Source organism: Sturnira hondurensis, unplaced genomic scaffold (assembly GCF_014824575.4).
Source record: "Sturnira hondurensis isolate 20B ecotype Veracruz unplaced genomic scaffold, ASM1482457v3 Scaffold0022215, whole genome shotgun sequence".
Taxonomy (NCBI): Eukaryota; Metazoa; Chordata; class Mammalia; order Chiroptera; family Phyllostomidae; genus Sturnira; species Sturnira hondurensis.
In genome coordinates this window covers 6,291,641-6,312,257 of record NW_028094846.1, presented here as the reverse complement: position 1 = coordinate 6,312,257, position 20,617 = coordinate 6,291,641, and the positions used below count along the sequence as shown (strand labels likewise).

The window sequence follows — 20,617 nt, the reverse complement described above, 5'->3', positions numbered from 1 at the left end:
GCTGTGTGGTATTCCATTATGTAAATGTACCATAGTTTTTTGATCCATTGATTTCCTGATGGGAACTTAAGCTGCTTCCAGCAGTTGACTATTGTAAATTGTGTTGCTATGAACACTGGGGTGCACAGGTTCTTTTGGATTTGTGTTTTGGGGTTCTTAGGACATATTTCCAGCGGTGGAATTGCCGGGTCAGGGCTCTACTTCTAACTGCTGAGAGACCTGAAGAACGAGTCAGGTCAGCCTAGGACGAGCAGGGAACAACAGGCTCCGGGGGAGGCCAGGCCCAGCACGAGAGAGCAAAGGGGCGACTTCAAGATGGTGACAGAGCAGCACACTATGTGTGGGGACGTGCGTGACTGCACAGGCCCACGTGCCCAGGAAGAGGCTCTGGGAAGGAAGGGTGCAGTGGGAGCTGAGGGCCAGTGGAGCCCAGCAGGGAGAGAACTGGCTGCGGAGGCTGACGCGGTACGAGAGGCGCACGGGTGCCAGGCCGAGGTGCAGGGCCCTGGGAACCAAGCTGCAGAGCAGCCTGCGGTGTCCCCTTCAGTCCCCCGAAGTCACCAAAGAGCTGTTGTGTGAGCCCGGCCATTGCCTAAGTACACTGAGGGGAAGACAAAGAAGGTAGTGTTTGCTTTTAAGAAGCTTACAAATAATTCTATAATTTAGGGCAGAATAGGGTACATTCCACAGCGGAGTACAAGCACCAATTTGTGGGAGGCTGAAGGCATGAGATTACTCACTTGAGGTGGGGCATGAAAGCACACAGACGGAAGGACTGAAATTAGCACTCTCCACCAGCAGAGCCGTGGTGCGGCCGTGCCTCTGTGGGCATGGCAACACATCGGCACTCCCGGGGTGCCAGGCACGAAACGCCACACCTACACGGACTAGTTCATGTTCACCTCGCGGCGATGATGTAGTGTCGCTACCACCCTCACCGGACAGAGGAGGAAACGGACCCCACAGGTTAAATAAGCTGCCCAAGGTCACACAGCCAGCACAGCCCAGGTCCAAAGCCTTTGCTCCGAACGGCTACACTGCACTGCCATTCCCTAACATTGTTCTAGTTTGCTTCGTTTTTAAAAAATCCATGTGCTTCACTCATGCCTTTTTTATTTTTTCTCCCTGGTCTCCTGTTGTCGGTTTAACCTTTTCATCTGTTCTGTCAGCTGCATACACTGCCTCAAATTGGCTCAGAGATATACAAGAAAAACGATTTTCCCGAAAGATTAGTCTGCCTTCGTCATCAAGAGCCAGAGTTGGCACAAACAGCAATGGGAAATACACTTAGGTGTGAATTTCTGAGGAAAGGTGACACATGCAATGCTACTGTCCTCTGGAGCTGACGACAGCCCTGGTGTGTCAACTAGAGCCGATGGAGCTATGGACGATTACTACTGACTCACTGAAAACTGTGAACGCTGAGTTAACGGAACTCTGGGAACGCGCACGTAGCTCTCCAGGCCCCCATGACCTGATGCTGGTTCTGTTCCTTCCAGGATTGGGAGGCACATGTGTGCACCCTATTCGACAAATATCAGCCGTGTGCAAGGCACTACGCCAGATGCTACACGGGACCCAAAGACACCCATGGCACAACCTTTTATCAGTAAGAGACATATAAGCCTCATGCTGTCATTTGTTGAGAGGAAAATGTTTTCGAACACACCAGGAAATTTGGGACAGACTCTAAGGGGGAACATGCATGTGACCAACGTCTTGTCCTAGGGGGAGCTTTTGATAGTGACCTTCCATAAGTGTCAGGATCTTTTCTTCAGCAGGTACCAGCAGCCTCCGAGGACTGCAGACACAAGGCCACAGGCGGCTCCCCCCAACCTCCCCACAGGTGGGCAGCACGGCTCGGGAGCGGCAGCAACAGGCTCACGGCACTCTGCTGCGGCCGTTCTGCAGGCGTCAGCGTGCCAGAATCTAACTGCAATCTATGCAAGGCTACGGGGGCCTATTAGTATCTCTAGCCAATTTAATTTAAGATTATGATATCCTTTATGCTAATCAGAAAACCCTCTCGTATAGATTCAAATATAAGTGGGGTAAATTATAGCAGTTAACTCCTGATTAGGGTCTTTCCAATACCAACCAAACTACCCCTAGACTGTGCATTTCCATATCAGGGTGCCCCAAATACCAAGCCCAAGGTGTAGACTAAAACTGACATATATGACACCATGCCGTGTAGGGTGGAGTACTCAATGTGAATCACAGAGAGCGTAACAGGAGCGTGGGGCTGTAAGAGGTGCAGAGAGGGACAGGGTATGGAAGGAACCATTGGAGCAACGCACCATTCGTATTGCTCATTTCTTTCCTCGTTCCATAAGGGAAGCAGTGAAAGCGCTGTGAGCAAAGGCGTGGGGCTGAAGACCATGGCCTCCTAACTGTGTGAGCTACTCTGCTTGTCTGGGTGAGGAACTAGACGCCCTGGTGGGAGGCACGTGCCCAGCTGGCTGGGAAGAACACACCAGCGCCAGATGGTGGCAGGTCTGAGTCTGCCAACTCAAAGTGTGAACCGGCTCTGGGGGTCGCCAGTGAAATGGCCGAATTTTCTGAGACAACAATGAGGCACATCATCTTTACAGATGTCTGCACCCATTCTAGACATGAGGGGCGATCTGGAACAGAAAAGAACCTGAAATACTGAAACTTTTTTTACCGTTTCTGTAGCTTAAAGGGCTCATAAGGTAGAATATTTGCCATTAGAACTATCTTTAAAAAAAATAAAAAGTCTTGCCCCAGTATTGATAAGAAGTCACTGAGGCTTTAAAACAGAGTAATAAAAGGATCACAAGTACTGGTAAAAACGTTCTCCCGGAAACGATGCGCATGCTAAACTACACAGGAGGACAAGGAAAAGGCGCACGGGTGCCAGGCCGAGGTGCAGGGCCCTGGGGACCAAGGAAGGCAGCAAGGAAAACTATGTTCAGAAAGTTACAAAAACAGCCCAGGAGAAAGTCTCTGGGAAGAAGGGGGCAGGAGAAACAGAAAGAATGAGCCATTAAACCAGTAAGAGGTCTTCCAAGCAAGTCTTCCCTGGTGGTTTAGGTCAAGGGATCCCTCTCCTCCTTCAACTTCTTTAGAATCAGCTCACACCACTCATTTAATAATCATAGATGGCTTTGAAAAGATTTTCCTGAAGTATACATTTCTCTAAACTAAAAAGGACGAAAAAATAACCCCCCAAACAAATGAACAAACACAAACCCAGCCAGCCCAGCCTTACTCAAACTTGGTACCCCTGCTCTGATCTGACACAAAGCCAAACACTTAGCAGACGCCTGAAGCAGACTTGTTCAGTTAAGTTTACTCCTAACATCTCATGGTTCAAGCATACTTTGTTAATTAGTTAACATACTGGAATTTTTCAAAAAGGCAGACAAAGGCTATGCACACACATTTCCCCTGAGTATGGGTATTTGAGGAGCTGTGTGATGACATAGAGCTGATAAGTGGAAAGATACCGAAATCCACTTAACACAGGGTATTTCTGTTACCTAGATGAGAAGATTGTGGTAACCAATTAAAAATGGCAGTTCTCCTTGACATGTTTGACAGAGCCCACAATTACCTCTGCTCTGTGGGGCGATTTCTAAAACAGCGCATGAGAATGAGCCTGTTTGAGGAGAGTTTTTATGCTATGCAATTGGTGCTATTCCTTAAATTGAAATGTATTGCTTTAATCTTGGGGACAGGGTGGGAGACATGGAGGAGGAGTAGACATGTATTTGACAGCCAGTAAGAATAAGCCCAACAGAATTCTCATTTTGGAGAAAAGGTAGCATCAAACTGACTTTGCAAAAACTGACTGAGTCACTTTGATGCACAGAGCAGATCGAATGCGAGAACATCTGAAGTCAGGGCTGGCCACACACAGATAGAAGGAGGCCAGAATTAGCTGCTCCGTGTGCCGTTCAAGTCCACAGACTGCTGCTCACACGCGAAAGACTGCTCTCCGGAGCGTGGTGCGGAGGGGCATTTATGTCCCCATTGCCATGGAAACGGTGAGGGGGCAAGAAACCTAAGGTTTGGGGAAACGTCTATTCCAGCCCTCCCTCCTGCCAGTCCGGCCCACATTTCCATGGGAACAGGAATTGAAAGGCCTCCAGTGGCTGAGAGGGAAAGCTCACTCACAGATCGCAGCTGTCTGAATGTCAGCTGAGAGCTGCAAATGACAGGTTAGAGCAGCTGTTAAAATTTTTAAATGATGTTTTCCCTAATAAATTCCCCTCTGCAACAATTCAGGAGGGGACGCTGACTACATGACTAGCGCGAGGCGGAGCCCTCAGAGGGACCTTCGGAGGCTCAGTCTCGGTCGTCTGTTTCAATGCCAGGCACCAGGTCCTGTTGGAACGAGTGACTGCAGCGGTAAACGAGGTGCAGCGAAGGAAGGACGTTTGGTCAAGTCGCCCTCACGTCAGACTTCCTCCAAACGGCAGACGAGTAAAACGTACAGAGAGACTCATTAGAGAGAGATCTAATTTAAAAACTCATTATATTTTACTACAAGAAACTATGTAAGCCCTGGCTGGTGTAGCTCAGTGGACTGAGCGCGGGCCTGCGAACCAAAAGATCGAGGTTCGATTCCCAGTCAGGGCACATGCCTGGGTTGCAGGCCATTTCCCAGCAGGGGACGCACGAGAGGCAACCATACATTGATATTTCTCTCTCTCTCCTTCCCTTCCCCTCTAAAGATAAATAAAATCTTTAAAAAAAAAAAAGAAACTATGTAAAGATTGTCAGTTACACCTAGCGCTGGAACACTGAGCCCAATGAACTTCATGAGGGACCTAGACTTAAGCCTTTATAAAGAACTCTATAAACATACAACTCACAATGGCTATCCAAATCTCCCCAGCTCCTTAGTTCAAATAGAGAGGGTTACCCCAGTTTCTTCAGCAAAGCGTGACTGGAAAGGACAGGCCAGAATTTGCTAAGGACTCCCCTTTCCCCCTCTACATCCAAGGGCTTTAGAATACGCACGTAAAATGATTTGTAGATGGAAAATGTGTTAATGGCTTTTAGCTCAAGGGGAAACAGTCTCGTCAATAACCTGAAATGAATGGCATCCTTTTAAACACACATAAAGGTGGAAAAGGAAAAAAGGAATTCTTTTTCTTTTACATGTCCATAAGTCAGTTTTACCTCTGAGGTAGTTTTCACTCTTTTTGGAGAGGTCGTTATTCTGAACTGTTCACTACAGCTTGGCTTCTACTTCGTGTGCCTCGGGCAGACACAAACCCTGAACACTGCCTCAGGACGATTCAGCGGAACGGAGTCCAGAGCACTAGCCGGCGGTGAGACAAGGAGGAATATCAGACCAGACCTTCCGGGCTTCTTACCCTCACTGCTACCTCCGAGGCGGTATTTCCAAGACAAGAAAACGAGAATGAAGCACCAAGGAGCTCCCAGTTGGGACACTCGGTTTTCACTGCTGGCTCCAGTCTGATTCCAATGATGTAACCCACGTGAGCACACACGGGGCCTTATCACTTAGCACCAGGTACCGCTCACCGAGCGTTGTGAGTAAGTCAGCCTCTAACTGCCAGGTGTCTGTGTGTTTAATGGAGTGTTGCTATTTTTAAGTTAAATTCCTAAGAAACACACCAGGTAGCCCTCCTTCCCATGCCTCATCACCACATAGACCTTGATGGACAAGGACTGGGGTTCTATAAATGCCACTTATCATGTAACACTTAATTTAAGCAATAAAATGCAGATTAGTAGATGAAAAATAGATGTCACTTCTTAGGTCCCAGGGTGAGTCTATAAATATGGGACCAAAGTAATAGATAAGTTCTGGAACTTTCCAGTTCTACAGAAACATTTTTCTTTCTCTTTTCATAAGCACATTTTTACTAACAATTTCCTGAGATACAATTTCAAGGGATTATTTGTAAGTGCAAAAATGCAAGGACCAAACAATAGTAAATCAAACTGCATATTAAGTGGGTTACTTCATCTCCTATGAACAAAGAAAGTGAAAAAAGGACACAGAAGCCATCTTGAAGGAACTCCTAATAGCAAAAAGGGAATAATCTGAACATTAAAATAAATATTCGAACAAAAGAGAATATTCAATAGTCCATATATATATGAGATATGTATAATCATATATATTAGTATATAAGAAGGGGGATACCCCCCCAAACAGAATTATCTTCTGCAGAGCAGGCCCCTTGTAGCACAGGCTTCCCCAACTAGGCGAGTGTTCTAGGAACCCACCTGCATCAGTGTACCAGCTGGCATTGTTGTGAGAGGTTGCGTTCAGCTTCAGTGAATTATTTTTTTTGAAGACCCCTCCAACACATTTGTCCATTTCATGATGGGTGATTTATGAGCACGCCTGCCCACACCAAGCTGAGTGTTCAGCAGTTTTTGACCAAAAACGGCATGACCCCTGTACCCCACCCACCCTATCCACTCAATCTCACCCAGAGCGACTTTTCTTTCTTTCCCTGAATGAAAAAAGTCCTCCAAGGGAAATGCTTTGCCCATGTGGAAGAGGTGAAACAAAAACTGGCAGACACACCAAAAGCCATCAAGAACAATGAGTTCAAAAACTGTTCTGAGCAGTGGGAAAAATGTCTCGATAGGTGTGTTGCATCAAATGGAGAGTCTGCAGGTGACTGAAATTTAAACATGTGAGAACAAATAGTTTTTTATAAATAAATTTTGTTTTTGGGGGTCCTCCCATGTATATATACATGTATACACACATACATGTGTATATGCATATATACATGTATATATATTGAAAGTCTGATAAGGAATGGGATATTTACAGAAATTCAAAGCACCTCCCCACAAACTTCTCATTAGTTATGAAGGGGAACAAAGCAATTTCAAGGAGCTCCTGGCAGGAACTGCCCTTAGTCAAATGGTCAAAGTGAGCATCTCCAGTGAGAGACAATCCACAGTCCGGCTCCATCTGACAGGGTGGATGCAGGGAGACACACACAGCGTCGTCTCTAGGATGTCCTGGTCAGAGCGTGCGCCCTAGACCTTGGTATGAGGAACCTCAGACAAATCCACACTGAGACACTCGACTGATAACCAGCTTGTAACCTTCAAAAGTATCAAGGCCATAAAGGTCAAAGAAAGACTGAGAGACTGTTTCAAATCAAAGTACCTGGCTCAGAATTGGTCTTAAAATCTTCATTTTAAATAAACAAATAACACTCTTGAAATTTTATAGAAAAGGACCGACTCTCTGCAGTGGTTTTGATATAACCCTACACAGAGAAAACAGAAGCACCAGATGATTTCTCTGGGTCCCTTCTGATCTACCAACTCCACACCCTGTGGGCCGTCCACCCGCTCATCTGTCACTCAGAGTGCAAGGGACCATGCAGCTCCGAACCTCACCAGACAGGCAAACAGCCACATTTCACCAGAGACCAGGACACGGTCAGCCTTGGGAAAACTGTTCAAGCTTCGTTCTCACCATAACAGTGAGACGGGAGGTATCGAAAACCTGCACCCGACACGCGGCGTACGGCGGCCAGCACGGGCCGGCGTGCAGTCTTCCTACGGCAGGGCTGCCGCTGGACTGCAGGCTCAACCAGGAAGAAACAGAAACAGAACAGTTAAATGGTTTTCTAAGTAAATACAGTACTAATGAAGCCTTCTGATACAGAACAGGCTTCCTCTTTTTCCTCCTGTAGTGCCCTGGAGACTGACGGTAAACAAACCTCTATAGTGTGATCTCGTTTGCTTCCTACCAGCTTCAGGGGCTACCACTGGCCAACAAATCAGCTCTTCACCCCTTTAGGCAAAGAGCAGAACAGAGCTACCTATGTCATACAGACACAAAAACGCCTTGTCTTCCTCCTCCCGTTGTCAAGTCGCCAACTGGCTGAGACAGTCGATTCTGGTTCCACAGAGCTGAGTAAAGCGCATGACAAGAGCTGTCTTCCCTAATCTCTTTTTTAAAATGCATGTAAGTCTTGCTGGGGCTGAAGCAAGCTCTGATTTGACTCAAAGCACCAGCTTCTATTAAGCCTGAAAAGCGTCACAGAGCAAATTCCTATAAGAGGATCACTGAGAAAAGCATGATCTGCTAGAAGCCCTAAGAAAGGACTTCCCTTATTCAAAGAATTCAAAGTGAGACTGAGAACTAGGGTATTAGAACATAAGCCTCATCATTACCACGAGTGATTTCAAATTTTATTCTTAAAATGCAATGCAAAATATGTCCCAAATATATGGTGATGGGTAGAAGCTAGCCTTTTGGTGGTGAGCATGTTACCGTGGATACAGATATCAAATTATAATGTTTGCCCCTGAGTATTACATAATGCTGTTAACCAGTGTTACCTCGATTAAGAAAAAAAAGGACCCCGTCTCCAAGTATACCCACACTCTACGGTAGTGAGAGTGGTGGCTGGAACTTCAACATGTAAACTGGCACATGGCAGGGACCGAGGTGAGCGGAGACCCACCCAGCCCGTACCAGTGGGCAAGCCACAGACTTCGGAGTCAGACCTGCTCTGAGTCCCCGTTCAGTCACTCGATAGCATGACGACCCGGAGAAGCTGCTCTTCCTCTCGAGGCCTGGATTTCTGCCCAGGTTGTTGTGATGAGGAAATGAGATCCTCTACAAAGGGGCTTGCAGAACAAGGCCTGGCTCACAGTATGCACCAAACCAAGGGCAGATTTGGTGTCCTGCTAACCCCAAACACACTGTTATAACTTTACTTAGCCGATGCTTAATAACCTTTTGTGAATTTGGCTTTAAATATAACCCTTACCATTTTCATCCACTCACACTTTCCATCCCCTCCTAAGGCAGAGGCGGCTCTGGGAAGGCACCAGCCTCGCCCAGCGTGGCGCTCAGCTGCCCCGTGGCGAGGGAGCCCCGGCCTAGCGCGAAGCCGAAGAAGGAGCTGCTTTCACAGCGCCCTGCAGAGCCCTGCCTTCGAGACATCCCATTCCCCGCACCCGACACCAGAGTGGGGGCTTCCAGATGGTTCTGGCCCCTAGTCCTCAAGTCACCTCCTCTGGTTCTTGTCTTCCCATAGGCCCCAGAGGTTGTGGAGCAGGGACAAAGCCCACTATGTCCTGTCTGAATTCTGGACACACAGAACCTGTGAGCAGAATGGCCTTATTATTTTAAGATATGATGTTTGGGGGTGGTTTGCAATAGATGTACTAGAACTATAGACTACAGACAGAACTATCGAATCACAGAGATATACAGACTTCAGGTAATGTGTAATACAACATATTGCATGTACAATATATATTATAGATATCAAGAGCTGTTAGGATCACAGAAACATAGGGGACTGTAAGGTAGTACATAATCAACCCCCTCACGTTAAAGACAAGGAAACTGAGGCCGGTCCACAGCTGCCCGATGAGTGACAGACTGAGACATGTACTTAGGTCTCCTCACTTCCAGTCCTACGTGCTTTCAAAACCACAATTATTTCACAATGCAGTTGTATGTTACAAAGGCTCTTACTGTCTCTACTACTCAAACGGCAGCATTCAGGATATTCCACGGGCTCTCTGTCCAAGGCCAGACATAACTGTATTTCTGGATGCAGACGATCTACCCTACTCCCCCTGGACAGTACCACTGAGTACCGTGATGGGTACTCAGTATGTGTTTTTTAAAGTGAAGAATTACTAAAATAAGGCAGCTAAAAAAACTATACATGGTGCAGCTTGGATCTTCAGTGCTTATGCTTGAAAAATAAAAAATTTTAAAAGATTTTTAATAAAATCTTTTAATAAAACTATGATCACTCCCCCCACCACCAAGTATTGAATTCTGGAAATCTCACTACAGGCAATTCTGACAATCCCGAACAATGCCCCCAATGTAACCGCTCAGTGTTCATCTTCTGATGTACACATAACTATAACTATGTGTATGAACATAACTATACGTAATGTAAGTAAAACTAGAGAGTTGCCTGTAAATATGCACTCTCCTTGTTTTTTAGTAACATACTGTGAGCTGGGTTCATGGCCTTCAGCTAAAGATTACACTTCCAAGCCCTCTTGCATTGAGATAGGGCCAGTCGGGAGCTCTGGCCAATGAAATGGGTGGAACTGTGAGGCGAAACTCCCTCCCAAGGAAGAGGTGCACTCTCCCTTTCCCACGTCCACCCTCCCTCCAGTGGACCATGGACCGAGGAGGTGTGCTGGGGAGTTACTGGACCACGCAGAGGAGGGCGCCATCCAGCACAACGGGAAGAGGTGGGTTCCTGACCTCCATGTAGCCACCACGGTTACTGGCACAGGGGTCTGGGGGTGGGATGGGGACCGACTGCAAAGGAGGATGAGGTAACTTTTGGGTGACATAAATATCCTAACACTGGTTGGCCGGTGCTGATGGATGCACTCCTCTCCACACTAATCCTTGCTGGGTTCCAACTGGGCTCATGCCCCCCCCATCTGAAGACAGCCTTCCCCAGCCCGCCCCACAGCTCGGGGAGGCCTCACGCTGGCGTGGACGGAAGTGAAGGTGGCGGGAGCCGTTTCCCACCAGCACTCTTACAGGGGTGAGGGTTTGTCCCCCTCCCTTTCTCCTCCAGACAGCCACCCGGCCACAGCTCTCACGGCTCTGTGAACCCACACACGGAAGCCGTTTGTGAGAACGGCACAGCTGTCTGGCCAGCCTTTGACCTCTCAACCCTGAAATGCAGGTGAGAATTGTAAGATAATACAATTAATTATGTTACAAAAAATGAAGAACAGAGTTCACCACTCAACGTTTGTTGACTGCAAAGATCTTAGGCAGCAGCTATCTTTGTGAACCATTTGCAGACCAGCAAGAAGAATGTTCGTATCTAATTACAGAAAAATTTATGCAACAACTTCTGTTAGTTTTCGATATTTAAGATCTGTTGTAGATAAATATACTGGGAAATCTATCCTGGACATTGAAGTTTTTATATTGAAAGAGTGTTCCAGAAATGTTATTGAAACCTTATAACTTTTACATATCAAGATTTATTTTCTGAAACAATGAACTGCCACATTGTTTTTTATCATGCCATACAACCTCTGTCATTAAAATGGTCATAAGTTTAAAATCTGTCCCTTTCCTTTTTCGTATATTATTCCCATTAAACTTTAAGATAGGTGAATGGCACAGAAACCGTCTGTGGACAGCTCATCTACATAGGGAAGCCGGGTATTCACTCGCCTGTCACCTGACTTGGAATAGAACGGTGACAGGCAATCCGCCAGGAGAAAGGTGCCAGTCAGAAGGCAGGCCCCTTTCTCCCCTACAGGAGTTACAGGGTTAAGCCTTATAAACTTTCCACAAAGTAAGGGTTTTGGTAAACAAATCTCTCTTATCAGGAAGATTTTATCACAAAAGAGAGGTATGCTGTTCTTCAGGCAAGACGAGAGAAACCACCGGTCCTCAGCGACAGCCCACAGGAACGGCTCTGTTACCGCCGGAAGGCCTGTTTCAGGGCCGAGGCCTCCACGGCCATTGTATGCATGCAAGTCGGAACTCCTGGGGGAGACTCGAAAACCTCCTAGCTGCATGGCTTTACCACACGGCTCTTGCAAATAAGTATGAAGAGAGTGAACGATGAATGGTACCGTCTACGTCACATACGACAGAGACATACGCTCTCACAGAGTGCTAGACTGCAATTAAACTTTGGATAATTGTGCTGCTTGACGGCTCTACCAGATGACAATGGAAATAACAGCATTAAAGTTGATGCCATTAAAACGGCATGTATGTCAATTATTTTCACTATTTTCTAGGTAAAGCACACAGCCTATAAACACCTGGAATAAATTTGATTGTAAATTGAACCCTTTTCTGAAAACCTAGAAGGGACCAGGATTCACAGCTCATTTCAGCCAATTGCCATGCCTCATCTCCTAGACTGATACACATTTTCCACATGAAATAAACTTATCTGATTAGACACGGCTGGCACTGAGCCAGACAGATTCTGTTTCTGCTCTCTTCCTCTGCATTTGTTTATGCCTTGTTTTTTAAAATATATTTTATTTATTTATCTTTAGAGGGGAAAGGAAGGAGAGAAGGAGAGAAATATCAATGTATGGTTGCCTCTCATGAGTCCCCTGCTGGGAACTGGCCTGCAACCCAGGCATGTGCCCTGACTGGGAATCGAACCACGATTGTCTGGTTCACAGGCCCGCACTCAATCCACTGAGCTACACCAGCCAGGGCCTGTTTATGCCTTGTTTTTAAGTCATAAAACATTTCTAGATTTGGGCGTGTTTCTCCCTGAGAGTAATGAAACTTACTGAGATAGAAGAGCAAGTATTTAGCTTTTTCTGACACCCTGTGTAATAAGGCAAGGTACCCCTTTGCCACTTGATAAATGCACAGTCCCAGCTTATGCAGGGGTGGAACAAGTACCCAGTCCTTTGGAGTCCGTTTTCCAGAGCCATGGATGTGAGCTGCTCCATCCGCCTTCTCCCACCGGGGCCCCTCTGTGCGATGAGCTGCAGAGGCTGCTGGCAGGACCAAGCAGTGGAATCTACGGAGCAGGCCCCAGGCGCGTGTCCCATGTAGACAGAGAGCACAGGGCCGTGTCCCCTGACACTGGCCAGCTACAGACAACGCCACTGCGCAAGCCTGTGTGCTTCTTGTTTCATATAAACAACATGTTGCAAAGGCCTAAGTGCCTCCCCAACTCAGTGCATACTTCAAGTTTGCAAAGGCAAAAAGCAAATGTTACCTATTTGCTCCCTCAACCTATAAAGCAAAGGCAGGGCCAAGGGGCTACTGAGACAGCAATGTCAGAAACACGGCAATAAGAGGTCACTTCCAAACCCAACAGGGGCTTTGGGTTCTACTCAGAGCCTCGCCGGGCATCACCGAAGCTCCAGAGAGATAGAGGGTATCTGGAACAAAAGGAGCCCCGGCGCTAGGAACAGTGTAGAAAACCACACTCCCCGGAGTCCGCTCCGGCTCTGCCCTCTCCCTCCACGGCGAGCGCAGCCTGACGTCTGAGAGCTGAGGGATCCTGCACTGCTCAGTCAGGTGTCTCTATGTTTGGCAGCTTAGAAGAATCACAGGAGAAGCAAGGGAGCTTTGATTTTTATAATAAATGGTGATTCGATTATATAATAGGAGTACCTGAATGGGCTATATTCAATATCTTAAATCTAGTACAACAGACAATGTCATTACCAAGCAAATAATGTGCTCACAAAATTTACTGCCAGTCTTATATGCACATTCTCACGGTCTATAAGCATTAGTTAAAAAACTCAAAATATCCTCTACAGGGGACCGCTTTTCACAGAAGAATAAAGCTTGGTGAAAGTAACAAAACTACTCAAATCATGTAAATTTACACTCAATTTAGCTATAATATTATTCTGCATGTATCCAACTGAACAGTTCACACTCATTAAATAAAATTTGCTTTCCCAGGTATTTGATGGTGTTTTACATCAAGTACAAATATCTTTGACACAGCAACAAAGGTGGGCATTACCAAGGTTCAAAGTTTTTGTGCAAAGGGCATTATCAAGAAAGTCAACGACCTGGCTGGTGTAGCTCAGTGGATTGAGCACGGGCCTGTGAAGCAAAGGGTCACTGGTTCAATTCCCAGTCAGGGCACATGCCTGGGTTGCAGGCCAGGTTCCCAGAAAGGGACACATAAGAGGCAACCACACATTGATGTTTCTCTCTTACTCTTTCTCCTTCCCTTCCTCTCTCTCTAAAAATAAACAAAAAAAATATTTTTTAAAAAGTCAAAAGTACCCCCCTGACTGGTGTGGCTCAATGAGCTGGGTGTTGTACTGCAAGGTGAAAGGTTGCTGGTTCGATTCCCAGTCAGGGCACATGCCTAGGTCGTGGATTCAGTCCTTGGGTGGGGCATGTACAAGAGGCAACTGATAAATGTTTTTCGCACCCATCGACGTTTCTCTCCACCTCTTTCTCCCTCCCTTCCTCTTTCTCTAAAAATAATAAAATCTTTTTTAAAAAAATTCAAAAGACAGCCTATAGAATGGGAGAAAATATTTGCAAGTCACATATCTGTTGAGGGATTCTCATACATCTGATGAAGGTTTAATATATAGAAAATATAAAAAACTCTTACAACTCAAGAACAAGAGAAACAACACAATTTTAAAAAATGGACAAAGACTTGAATAGACATTTCTCCACGGAATATATACAAATGGCTAATAAGCAGATGAAAAGATGCTCCATATAATTAGTCATTAAGGAAACGCAAATCAGAAACACAACGATACCACTTCACAATCACTAGGATGGCTAGAATAAAACAAAACAAAAAAGCATCATCCAACAACAGGGTAAAATACACATTAATATTTGTCAACCGGACATGGAACTTTAAATCAAGACTTCTCCCCAATTCAGGTAACCCTTCGGTCAACCAAACAGTCCCACCGCTGACACTTCACTGCCGACCACGCCCTATGGCTGAGCTTTCCAATCAGGGGCTGCAGAGCTGACCCAGATGGCTCAGACTGTGGCACCACAGACTTTTTATAATGACACACTTTCAATTACTCCTTATTGGCAACGATGTCTTCATAGTTGTCTCTAAAGCTGACTCTATGATACCTGTCCCTGAAATGACAGTCTACATCCCGATGCCACCATTCTCAAGACTGCAGACACTCTGCTCACATCCTTTTAGAAATCATTCCCATCCAAAGGTCTCTTCGTGGAAATTTTGGTCCATTTCTCACCCACCTACACCTGCTGCTACATGGCCTTGTATGGTAGTATCACCGATCCGGTGCTCAGAATGCTGCCCCCACGTCCTACAGGAACACTGTTGCCCTCCCAACTGCACTGTCGTACATCTCCAAGGCTGTCTCTGAAGACTCAGAAGTGCACAATTTCTGGAAGTTCTGTGCCACAGAGAAGTGCTTATCTGATGTTAGAGTGAGCTTCTCAGTGTAAATGCAGACACACGCTCTATTCACGACCTTAGTGCCGAAGCTCCGGCATTGCACTGGAGGCACATTTCTTAAGTCCAGCGTGTTAAAGGGACAACGCCAACTAGGGAGCAACATGTAATCCTGCGTGTCTGGGTGCTGACCCGAGAGTACAGGCAAACCCCTTAAAACTGCACTACCCCTGATCGCGCATGAGTGTCTGGGAATTCCGCAAGTTTCCCAAACTCTCCCCCTCACATGGAGGATTCAATTTAGAGGGTGCATACAACGGGGGGAAAAAACGTCGCTGCTGGAGTCAGAGGCTGGAACTTGGAATTAAAGTTCCAGCTTTGTCACCAGCTCCTTGACTCCCAGACCTTTAGCTCCCACACGTTACACACCCTTAGGGGGCACTGAGAACTGACTGGGCGATACGGGCTCAGCACATCGAGACAAACAGGGCGCTCACTGAGAACTGACTGGGCGATACGGGCTCAGCACATCGAGACAAACAGGGCGCTCACGAAATACCCCTCAGCTCCTTCTCCGCACTGCACCACAGGAGGAGTTTCTGCCCCTCTTCTCGCCATCCTTGGAGGCGCACTTGGGTTTTCTTTCTTTTCCAGTCCTAGCANGAATTCCGCAAGTTTCCCAAACTCTCCCCCTCACATGGAGGATTCAATTTAGAGGGTGCATACAACGGGGGGAAAAAACGTCGCTGCTGGAGTCAGAGGCTGGAACTTGGAATTAAAGTTCCAGCTTTGTCACCAGCTCCTTGACTCCCAGACCTTTAGCTCCCACACGTTACACACCCTTAGGGGGCACTGAGAACTGACTGGGCGATACGGGCTCAGCACATCGAGACAAACAGGGCGCTCACGAAATACCCCTCAGCTCCTTCTCCACACTGCACCACAGGAGGAGTTTCTGCCCCTCTTCTCGCCATCCTGGAGGCACACCTGGGTTTTCTTTCTTTTCCAGTCCTAGCACAGCCCCTGACATAAACTGGGTGCTCCGTTCTTGTAAAAGGGAATGGAAGTTAACTTTGACTATATACTTTTGTTTTACCAAAGTCTTGTTTACCACAGGGCTTCAGTCCTTGTCCATGGCCCTAAACTTTCCTCTGCGAACTTCGCTGGCACCCAGGACAGAACCCGCACTGCCCCGCACGCCCTGTGCCGTGGGGCTGGCCCGTCTCAGTGTCCGCACCGGCCCCTGACGGTTTTGCTCGGCGAGAGCAGATCAACACCTTTCAATGTTCCAACTCCTCTTCACTTTGCACAGTCATCCAGAAGTCCCCCCAGCCCTTTCCATCGAGCTCTATCGTAGTATAGCAACTGTTTAATCAATGCATTATTATGGTCAAGATTCCCCAGTCGCATCCCCAAGTGACTGCATGCTGCTCAACCACATGGAGGAATTTACTGGAACACTGACAAGTGTTCAAAGCACTTCACTAATTTTTGGGTGCCAAGTTCTAATTGTTAGTCTTGTTTTTCTTGACACTGAGTTTAAATGTGTTTTTAGCAGCCACTACTCATTAACCACAACCCCGCCTTCTAGCCCAGCCCCACACGACGGCCCCTCAGAATCTGAGGACCACTGCCAGCCTACACACGCTCTCACCCAGCGGCACCGCTTCCCTCGTGACAGGATCTCAGACCAGTTTTGCAGCCTGAACCCTCCACCATGCGAGATGCCGCGTGTTTTAGTATCACGGTGCCCAGGATTATGCCCTTCTTCTCATGCATTGTTGACATGTGAAAATTGTCTATAATACATCTATATTTCCTTAATGGTGATAAAGAGACTAAAATAACACATCATAGCAGTCATTCAAATGCTTTCTCTAGATACTAAAATATGCTTCATAATAAAGTTTATAACCCAATCTGAAAGGAAAAAGAAAACAGAACAGAACCAGCGTGGAAGAGCTGCAAAGCACTGCATTAATTAATTCTTCCTAGACACGCAACTTTCAGGGTTCTCCAAGTCACACAGAGATCTTCGATCTGAAAGGGCCTGCCCGAGTCTCCCTCTAAAAACGAGAAAATTTAGAACTAGAAAGGTCAAGTGAATTGCCAAGTTTATATCATTACCTTGAAGTGTTGACATTGAAAATCAATGTCTCTTAAACAGCTGCTCATCACCCGGCTCAGAAAGTCTAATCCCTTCGCATCCCTATGGAGGCCCTCCTGCCTCCGGTCCCAATGTCCTCTCCACACCCCAGTTATTTAATTTCTTTAAATTCTTCTTTTCTCACCTCTGAGACTTAAAATATACTGACTCCCCTTCCCTTTACCTTCACTGTTCCACCTGACTCCATCCTACCATCTCGGGGTCTCCCCAGTCCCAGCGTGGATCAGTCACCCCTAGATGCTCCATGAACCCAGGAGCCCGGTGTAGACATCAGGTCCCCACATGTGCCTATAGGACCTGGACCCCCTGTTGCCCCCAAACTCCTAATGTTTTTCCAGTGATCACTGTGTAATATCCGAGTTGCAGGCAAGGCTGTAACACCTCTGAAGGTAGGAACCACATTCTCCTGTCTCTCTTCTGCGGTCTTAGCACAGACACACTCCTGGACACAAAGTACATACTGTGCTTAATACATAATACAGTTTACAAAGGCTCAATATCTGCTCAAAGGCTCTCATCACACTGTGCTACACGGACTCCTTTGGGTTCGCGTCTCCTCTGTTACTCGAGCCCTGTTATGCTTCACGAACACACTGTTCCAGGCAGATCTTTCTGGACCCTGACTCGGCGAACCAGTCCCCCGGGTCCTCTATAAATCTGAGAAGCATGCTACAACCAGTGTCCTGCCCTTATGTACTTAAGTGTCTTTCCTTTACCGGACTGCCCAAAGATAACTTGGAGCACAAGCCACCTGGATTCTTGTCTGGTCTTTTAAATCGCCACCTCATGGACTACTCAAGTGTTTTCCCATTCCACTAAAGCACTCCTAGCTTTTCTCACAGACAAACTTGAATAAGTGGATTAGAAAACTCGATTTAGGCCCTGGCTGGCGTAGCTCAGTGGACTGAGCATGGGTCTGCGAACCACGTGATTGCGGTTCGATTCCCAGTCAGGGCACATGCCTGGGTTGCAAGCCGGTTCCCAGCAGGGGACTCACGAGAGGGAACCACACATTGATACTTCTCTCCTTCCTTTCCCCCTCTAAAGATAAATAAATAAAATCTAAACAGAAGGAAAAGAAAACTCGATTTAAATCAGATGGCAACAGACCCAAGCTCAAACAATAGCACTCGAGTTGGCATGTGCCTTCTCCACAGCCGGGGAAATTCAAAGCAGCCGGACTGTTAACCACCTGTGCACTCACTGTGTGCATGCTTGCTGCAGAACACGCCCCCCTTTCCGGCAGGAAGCACAAGGGCAAACGTGGAACTGGGGCACCCAGACAGGCATGTCCACTCAGCACCCAAACACCCAAGACAAAGGGAGGAAGCACCTGCCGACAAGGGGGTGGCCCTTGCTGGAGCAGTTGTTCACCTTCGAGACCTGTGCTTCAGAAAGTCAGGAAACCGATTACAGACTTTATGTTTAACCAACCACTGCCCCAGAAACTGCTGAAGTGTAGAGTTCAGGACTGATCATTGAAGGGATCCTGGGTTTTGTAACTCAGGAGTAAGTACAAAGCACACAGTCATGCATTTTGAAGAATCGGATGAAGAGTACTGGCCCAGAGCCAGGGGGCCTGACTGTTCCTTTCTAGCAGTGTACCCTGAACTGGTTACTTAATCCGCACTTCAACTTGACCATCCGTAAAATAAGCCTAAAAATCTGTGCCTACCTCACGAGTTGTCATGAAGGTTGAGTTTTTTAAAAAATAATGTGATACGTTAAAAATGTAAAGTAATGTTATTCTTTTTATTCTGCATCTATTTTAATACTATTAAGATGAACCCCAGGTTATAATGCTGCAGGATTGGTGGACCTTGCCCCTATGTTCCTTATCATGTCACTGCTCTTGCATCTCAGTGTGTGAGTATATTAATTTCCTATTCTTGCTCCCAAGCTAATATCAAGTCAGCACTGAATCAAAAAAGGAAATGAATCCTTTCCCTTCGTAGGGGTACCAGACACACCAAAGGCAAGCACACTCTGCTGTTATGTGGGAAGATCTCCAAAAGCTGAGGAAGACCGACAATGCGCCCAAGGAGAGGGGCCACAGAGGCCCCTGGAGCAAGGTGGGTCAGGCCTGTGCCTGGGATGCTGTCACCTAGGGCACTAGCCTGGCCCAGTGGGGCCCGGCTCCTGGGGCTGGGCTGGTCTCAGCAGGTCACAGGTGAGTAGAATTTTCCAGTATAAATTTGTAGTGATTTATACAATGTCCAAATATGTTTGGTGTACAAAAACTACTACATAGGTTAAAAAAGTGAGTAGGCTGAATGCCTTCACTGTACCCTGGAATTAATAATTTCATTTTACATTGTATCCCTTCCAGTTTGTTTAGCCTTTAAATGGTTTCAATACTTTTTTCTCACATCTGCAGAGACGACATACAACAGTTTTCTATTATTCCTAATTCGCAGAAATTAGTAACTCTCATTCGGTTATTCCATTTACTTACCCGACCACTTTTGGTGAACAGCTACCATGTTTTGACCTGGTAAGAGTTGAGAAAGTCCTAGTTTCTAGACATGTATGTTAGCAAATGAGCTCTTCTCTCCCTGGTGCAGTCTCGACAAGCCTCTTGCACCAAGTGCAGTGGGCTGTAAACTCACTCAGTTGAGGATTATAAAGAGCGTTCACTTCCTGCCATAACAGATTAGAGTCCTTCTTAGGAGAAGGACGGACTTGTGGGGCCAGCCCACCCATCCGCGCCCCTCCGCAGTGAGTGAGATAAAGTATGTGCAGGTCCACCCCGCCTTCTTGCCCATCCTCACTGAGAAGGCCGGTCACCGAAGGACTTGGATTCTCGTGTAACAGTCCTGAGTGCTAAGTTACACCTTGCTTTTAAATCTTCTCTGAAGAGTTCAAGGCAATGACAAACTAGACTACACATTTACAGATGACACTAATACTTTAAACGGAAGATATATTTCCTGTCTCTTTAATAAGAAGAAAGCTGTTCAGCCAACGCCCAAGAGAGAAAGCAATTTGCACCTTTCAGGCAGAAGCAATAAAAATGATCCTTTCATACAAAAGAACAGGACTGGCCTCAGAACCACTGCTGGGCTGGAGGGCCCTGCCGAGCTTCTGGGCTTCTAACGGAAGGTCGTGTTCTAACTGTCAGGAGAAATTTTTGCTGACTCAAGTGTTTAGCATATGTTGTGTGGTTTTACCACCACGTTGGGTATACTGAATCCTAAACCGTCACAGTTATTGTCACAATCTATCAGCCTGGACTGTGTTCACAGAGGGCTCAGTAAATGCACCTGCGGAATGGTGGGACACGTGCACTCAAACGCAGCATCAGTGACCTGGGGGGATTTTCCAAACCCTGCACCCAAAGAACAGCCTGCAGAGGGTCTGCCACAGACTATTAAAAAAAACTACAAATGAAAGGGTTGGCTGCTCATCGGGATCCTAAAAACTAGGATTATTCCACAAGAGGATGTCTGAGCAGGCGCAGTGGAGCGCAGCTTTCTGAGCCTCGGCATTCCGAGGCACCGCGCGTGGCTGCCGGGCGCTGCTCCCAGACAAGGGCATGCCTACCAGCAGAGCATCACGAAGAGGGAGGCCGGCACAACTGGGACCAAAT

At 46.8% G+C, this 20,617-nt stretch overlaps 1 protein-coding gene across 11 annotated transcripts in view; it reads right to left on the bottom strand.

Moving 5' to 3' along the window:
- RABGAP1L (RAB GTPase activating protein 1 like) overlaps positions 1 to 20,617 on the bottom strand; it is a 448,545-nt gene that overhangs the window by 33,385 nt on the left and 394,543 nt on the right. Inside the window, exon 1 of one of the 11 annotated variants that reach the window (XM_037035344.1) lies at positions 10,148 to 10,153. The exons of the other annotated variants lie outside the window; for them this stretch is intronic. Coding sequence (XP_036891239.1) covers positions 10,148 to 10,150 — 3 coding nt within the window. The 5' untranslated portion in view covers positions 10,151 to 10,153. Of the gene's footprint in view, positions 1 to 10,147; positions 10,154 to 20,617 lie in introns of those variants that run through there. 11 annotated transcript variants of the gene reach the window in all.